The sequence below is a fragment of the Tasmannia lanceolata genome, unplaced genomic scaffold (genome assembly GCF_043159265.1).
Source record: "Tasmannia lanceolata isolate RefF3 unplaced genomic scaffold, GAP_Taslan_0.1 ptg000002l, whole genome shotgun sequence".
Lineage (NCBI taxonomy): Eukaryota > Viridiplantae > Streptophyta > Magnoliopsida > Canellales > Winteraceae > Tasmannia > Tasmannia lanceolata.
In genome coordinates, this window is record NW_027518679.1 from 24,249,275 (window position 1) to 24,256,661 (window position 7,387).

Here is a 7,387-nt window from a genome sequence, read left to right on the forward strand (position 1 = left end):
AATCATAATGATGCACTTCTGAATTTTTGTTAACAAGGTGATTTGGGTGTGGACAAGTCCTATTTTTTTTTTTCCACTAAGCCATACCAAAAACAAGATACAGATAACAGAATGTTCTAAATATAGGATTTTGGAAGTATGAATTGAAATATTTCATACCAGCTCCTAATCCTAGAACATCCTAAGAGCGAAACCATGCATATGGTTTTTTTAATTTTTACTTAAAATTCAGGATTCTGGCATGGCTATTGCACCCATTTTGAGGTGTTTAACTCACAGAGGCTGAGACTGCGCCATGACAAAAGGGTTTCAATGCTACTCAACTATCACCCTAGAATTGATAATGAAACAACCATGAGCCCGTGGTAATCTCAAAACTTTTAATTCCTAATGCCAAGTTCATGGTGTTCCACGAGAGCATGCTCGAGTTTAAGGCATTTTGACAACAGAGCTATACTATGGTAAGAAATTTTTAAAGTTCTGCAGGCGTCCTACAGAATTAAACTCTTTTTTCTAGGTAGCCTCTTTAGAGCTTGGCAAGATATACACCTCAATCATTGAATGCCGAAAAAAGACAGTACTTGAAAATAAATCAACCATCCAAAACTACTACATACAGCTTGTAAAATGCCATCTAAAGCCACCAAAAGAAAAAAAAAATAAAGGAATGCAAAGAATGCATAAAATTGGCAGCATCTACATACTATGTCCCATTTAAAACTCCCTCATGCAGAACAACCATAGAAAAAGCCTAAGAAACAGGCTTCTCCCCGCACCAATAATTGCTTGATTTGATAGAGAGATGATGATTCACGGGCCCACAAGAACGCATTGAGCCCACAAGGAAATCCTCTCCTTTCCTTCCTCTGTAATTCCTCCACCCACTATTCAACTGATGCTTGTCACCTTGAAACCTTGAAGTTTTATATCCTGAAGAATTTCGAGCCCCACCTTCTCTCCTCCAACAGTTCCCATTATTTGTTTCCAAAATCCCATTATTTTTTTGGGATTCCAAATAAGCCAGCTTGTTAATATCACTATCGCAATGTCCCGAACCGCATGAATTAACTCCATTGTTTTCCCATGAATTATTCTCCTTAGCTTTACTTTCCCAACCACGCCAATCCTCTATATCCCTATTCTCAGCATTTGTGTCACAATTTCCTTGCCCTTCAGCCCCATCATTTTCCCATGAATTCTTCTCCAGATCTCTGTTTTCCCAGCCAATCCGATCCTGTTTAATGTGATTACCAACATTTTGATCAAAATTTCCCCAAGCGGGCTCAGCTGGAGAATCATTAACTGGGTCTTCAGCATCATCCCATGCAATGTATGGGATTGGGCAGTTAGAGGGCTCAGCCGGAGAATCATTAACTGGGTCTTCATCATCACCCCATCCAGTGCATGGGATTGGGAAGTTGAAAGAATCCCAACCAAGTTTCTCATCCTGTTCTTCATCACTAGGAGCTGGAGGTTTTTTATCCAAATCCAATAGCAGATTGGGGTCAATGTCGGAATTCCAGTCAATTTCATCAATATAAATATCTGGATTGGGCAGAGGGATATCACAGGGGAAGCCATTAATCTCTGCCCAAAACCGGGCTTTTGCATTCTGAAATGCCTCTTCGCCAGATGAATCATTCCAATGAGCAATGTTTTCATAGTAGGACATCAGGTTCTTAGTCTCACAGAGTTGTTTCCATGAAATTGAGGATGTAGCAAAGCAGAATTTCTTCTCCCATGAAGGTACTGTGGGTTGCCAGGATCCTGAAAGCACAAAATGAAATAAGAATTCTTTGTAATAAGAAAAAAGAAAGACACCCCTACAAAACAAAACTGCACTACAAAACCCCATTCTGTTTATTGGGAGGTAATAAACAAACAGCCAATATTTACAACACCACAAGTCCAGAAATATATTATACGTCATTTAATCTAACAAAAAATCCTCAACAAATAAGAACCCAATTCCATAAACAAGGGATATTCCTAACATAACAACAGAGTTCTGCAATTCAAAATTAAATTACAGAAGCTTTAAAAGACAACCCTAACGTTAATTCCCAAACCCTATAGGCAGAAGGTTGAAACAATAGTAAAGACCAATATCTAAGAACTAAAAGATGGACAAGAACTCAATCCTAAAAATTGGTATAAATTAAAAAAAAAATATGAAAATAATGGAAATTAGAAGCATTACATTGCAATCATGAAAACAAATCCTCAATGCACAAAAAATGACTTCCCTCATCAATCCCACAAATATAAAACAGATTCTAGCATAGTAGAACTTAGTAAGTGCAAAACAATCTAAATAAATGTCTTAAAAACAGGGCCAGTAATCAAACTGAAAAAGGTATTGATTCGGTCCAAACCGGTCTGATCAGGTTGAATCGTGATTCCATTAATAAATTAATTATAAACGTTTAGCCTCTTCGCTAACTGATTTCACTGGGCAATATTTTGTACTAAGGCACATGTTTCATAGTTTCACAGAGTTCTTTCCATGAAATTGAGCACACATGAAATTTGACTTGCGTTATCAATCCCACAAATATAAAGAACCTTAAAGTTATCAATCCCATAAATGTAAAGAACCTTAAAGCATAGTAGAACTTAGTAGTTCAAAATAATTTAAATCGATGTGTTACAAGATTGCCGATTATCAAAGTGAAAAAGGTCTTGATAGGGTCTAAATTCTGATTCCATTAATAAATTTATTTTAAAATTAAAAAACAAAAAGTTAGAAAAACTTTAAGAAAAAATAAAAAAAGCAACAAGTAAATAAAATAAGAAACAAACACTAAATAAGAAAAAATATATATAGGCAATGGTAACTTGAGGGAGTAGGTAATATGGTAATTAACTTAGTTAAAGAACCGGCTGTAATTTTCCTCCATTTCATTCATAATTAACTTCACAACACTTCTTCTCTAGTGATTAGACAGTTAGAGGGGAAATTTTCCTTCATTTAATTAGCTTTTCTCTAAGTTCTCTGTTGAGATAAATTAGAAGAAAGAAGCAACAAGAATGGCATTAACTTCTCTATCTTTTAATGATGGAGATTTAATTACTAAATAAGAGAGAAAATCACCCAACCGAGGTGGTCAGTACAAGAAATATCAAAAGATTGCGATCAAGCCGAATAAAAAGAAAACTACTGCAACAAGGAGGAAGAAAATCAAAGATCTCCAAGCTAGCACTATTTACTCCTGATCTTTTTACATTCCGAAAAGAAATGGAAGAACCCACCACTCGATCCTGTATCTTGTCAAACATCTCGGCAAATCTCTGCGGATGTGGATGACTTCCCTCCAACCACCTAATCACATTGAGAGAGTCTACCTCAACTTTCAATCTATTCAAGTCATTACTTTCTATGAACCTTATCCCTTTCAAACAGCCCCCTCACCTCGGCTTCATTACAGTCCTTGATCTCGATTGGCCCCAGACTACCCATACAAGAACCATCTTCAGGTGATCCGGGTGAGGAGGATCCCAAGCGGGTGATAATGTCTCAGACCACTCAAACACTGCTCACTTCTCTGGCAGATCCCTCCCCAACTGTACCAAAGGTCATAAGCGGAAATAAAACTAAAGCTTGGGAGAGCCTTAACCCTGAATAGAGTCAGAGCGAACACCTTCATTAGCTTTTCTATTTTAAACTTTTCCAAATCAAATTAAGGTTTTTTCCTGAGGTAATTTTTTGTCTTTTCACAAATAAAGATATTTTGGTTATTTTATCAGTAAAAAAAATCTACAATGGGCAATTTGGTCACAAATAGATGGTAAGACTGGATTTGGAAAATTCACGCAAACATGAAGACTCTATTTGTAAATTGACAACCTAGAAGACTGATTTTGCAAATAAGGCAAAGGAGGAGACTTATTTTACAAAACCCCCAAATTTTGGAAGCAAGAAGAATTTAGCTTTTAAAGCGAGGTTCTGCGCATGTGAGCTTCCAACCCTTACGGAGAGGTTCTAATAACTATGGTTCAAACAATTGGAGCAGTTTAATTAAGAATGTCGGACAGTTTATTCGGTTTTCTGAAACTTATGCTGGAAAAAAACGGTCAGTCTAATTTGAACCTGGCTGGAGTGGCCACTCTTAGTTTGTTTTTGAAACATTTATTCAAATAAAGATAGAGACAATCCTACACTGTAATTATCAAAAAGAAAATTCAAAACAATCATAGGAACCCTATGACTCTTGTTTCAAAAGACCCAGAAACTAGAGGTGATTTCTACGGCAATTAAGGACTCGGCTATCAAAGCAAATTTGAGTCAAAATCTAACCTTGTCTGCCAGATTCTATAACCGAAATACCTCTAAGGGCCCGTTTAGATGGCTAGAAGATTTTGATTTGGATTTCTCACATTTGCAGCCCTTTTTGCATTGTAATTTGGATCGGATGAAATTCTTGGATTTCTAATTCAGCGGCTGAAAGTGAAAAAAATCAGATTTCTAGATTTGCTGTGGAAATAAGAAATTGGAAATCAACAGATGTGGCAGTTTCCTTCACCCTCTTTGCCCCTCAACCTCTCCCCCTCCGCTAGGAAGTACCCCCTTCCCTCCCTGTCTCCCTCTACATGAGTTGCCCGATCTATTCAATTTGTATTCAGAACTCAATTCCAAATCCAAATAGAAAATGGGAGGTATCCAAACGGGCCCTAAAGAAATTCTACATTTCAAAAAGAAAGAAGGGTAACAGTAAAATAACAGATTGAAAGGCAAACCATATAACGAAATCCTCGACCAATAAAAACCCACTTCCCATACCATAAGACCCAAAAAAAAAAATCATATAATAATAGAAGCATGCAATTTCAATATTTTCAAATAAAATTTTTATAACAAAACTACAACAATTTGTCAGTTCAAGAAATAGTTATTCTACATAAACTAATCATAAAAAAAAAAAAAAAAAAAAGGGACCCTTAAACTATAAAAGAATTCCACATTTAAAAAAGAGAATTAAAAAACATTGAATAATTCATCATCAATACAAAAAACCCACATGCAATAAGCAATTCCTCAAAAGATAAAATCTCTGTTTATAGTTATTTTTGAATGACCCAAACAAAAAAACCTCAATCCGAGCACAAACCCACTTCTATTTTCCTACTAACATCAACACCAAAATCTATCTATCATGTAATAACACAACTTTTCAATTCAAAACCCAATGATTAAAAAAAGAAAAAAACAAAACAGTTACAGAATCCATGCAAACCCTAGCTAAATATAAAAAATAAAAAACACACATTACTCTATAAGAAAACCCCAGCAATGAAAATAAAATGAAATTTCTCAAATACTATTGTACTCTTCAAGCGAACAAAACAAACAAATTAAAATAAAACACAAACGAGAGAATTTTCATTACCTTGAGGAGGTCTTCTATTTTGGAATCTAGATGGATTCCTTGGAACCTTTTGATAAGATTTTTCCCCTCTATAGCCTCTACAATCATCCATATTTCAGAACCCAATAAAAAAGATCAGTTGTTTTATTGTTTTCAGAAACAGGTTTCCAAAAGAAAGACAAGAAAGTTTCCTCTGAGAAAAACCAAGAAAAGGAAAGAGAGTAATCTCTGAGATGGGTCTCAAAATCTAACTCTCAGAAACGAAATTAGGACAGATTTGAAGCAGAAATTTCAGAGTAAGTGCTGTTTTATAGGAAAATCCAAAGAACTTTGTCTTGCGTTTGCACACGCATTTATTTGAGGCCTGTTATTCTCTTTAATTGCGATTGTGCCATTATTGTTTAGATTACTTGGTCCCCAATCTTAGTCATGAACTGACCAAACTACCCCCTTTAATAGCAAACCTTAACCTGATTATGATACACTTAAACGGCTTAGATTCATTACAGATATCACAAATTCAATCATGGCCGTAAATCTAGACTTAAAAACACGACCCATAATAACTATATAATACAAGTATTCTTATAAACAAATATGGGCTAGTTATCCACCAATTGTTTTTACAATTTGGACGGCTATGATCAAATTGGCGCCATTTTTGTGTAATGTATCCCATACGATCAGTGAACAAATATTTACTACACACCGTAATTAGCAAAAATGGGTTTTAAATTGAATTTAAAAAAAAAATACTTGTTTTATTGGTATGCCGTTTAATACTTCCTTTAAAACTTTTACAACGAATAAAACTCCGTTTTTTAAAGCAAATGTTTTAAACATTTTTTGGCAAAATTTCCAATTTTACTCCCTACATATTTTGTAAATGACAAAATTTCGAACTCATTTTTAGGGGTGTCAATGGATCTAGACGGTCCGATGGATCGTCCGAATCCGAGCGTTAATGAACGGGATCTAAACATATGAATAGGATCCATGGGCATATTTCGGATCTTCAAATCATGGATCCGAAAAAATTCGGATTGTGTATGGGCACGCCACAGATGCCCATTGGATAGTCACGATCCGAAATGTTTTGCAAAAATACCCTCCAAATTTGGTTAATGCTAATAGTTCTATGAAGGGTATTTTGGTCAAAACCTCTCTTATTACTTAATGAATCGGATGGGATGCAATTTCACTCATTTCATTTTATACTTTTACGAATGAAAAGAGAGGGGTATTAGCGTAATTTATTCGTTGGTAATAGTTATACATTATATTCGTGTATGTAATTTTGATTAGTTTTATTGTTTACAAGCATTATTATACACATAGATAAATTTTTAATTTAGTTGAAGAAAATGCATAGAGACACATAGACCTGGCAAAACCGACCCATGCCCGCGGGTCGACCCGGCCCACCCGCAAATTTGCGGGCACGGGTTTGGGTTTTAGTGACCCGCCAAAATTTGACCCGCGGGCAACCCAACCCGCAAAAACATGGGTTGGGCCGGGTAAACCCGCGGGTACCCCGCGGGCACCCGCATTTTTAAAGTAATTTTTAAGAATTTATTGGAGAATGTTATCAGCACTTGGGAAATCATCAGATGGAAATGATTTTTGGAGTATAACCTATTTTGGCTATGGCCCATCTAATGGACGGTTTGGATCATCCGATGGTGTGGGCCATACCATACTTTTAATAAAGTGAGAGTGCCGTCAGTAGTGTTGATAACATTTCGTTTTTTTTTTTTTTTAATAGGTGGTAATACTCTGTGCAAAGATGCGCACAGAGGCGAAGGTTTCTTACAAAAAAGAAAAGTAAAATAACTGAGTTATAAAGTTTTAAATGAAAAATTACAGATAAATGGTTTTAAAGTTATAAAATTACGAGAAAAATATGAAAAATATATAGAGTTATTACAATTACGGGAAAAACTAGGGTGCGGTCAAATCACGTCAAATCAGGAGAATTACAATCCCATATTATATTTGCGGGTGACCCACGGGTTGACCCG

At 35.6% G+C, this 7,387-nt stretch overlaps 1 protein-coding gene across 1 annotated transcript; it reads right to left on the minus strand.

Moving 5' to 3' along the window:
• Window positions 1-554: 554 nt before the first annotated feature.
• On the minus strand, window positions 555-5,653 carry LOC143883068 (uncharacterized). Its single transcript, XM_077386434.1, has 2 exons — window positions 5,388-5,653; window positions 555-1,767 (listed from the first exon to the last, which is right to left on the minus strand). The coding sequence occupies exons 1-2, from the start codon at window positions 5,476-5,478 to the stop codon at window positions 752-754; spliced, it is 1,107 nt and encodes a 368-aa protein (XP_077242549.1). The 5' UTR covers window positions 5,479-5,653; the 3' UTR covers window positions 555-751.
• Between the last annotated feature and the right edge of the window lie 1,734 nt (window positions 5,654-7,387).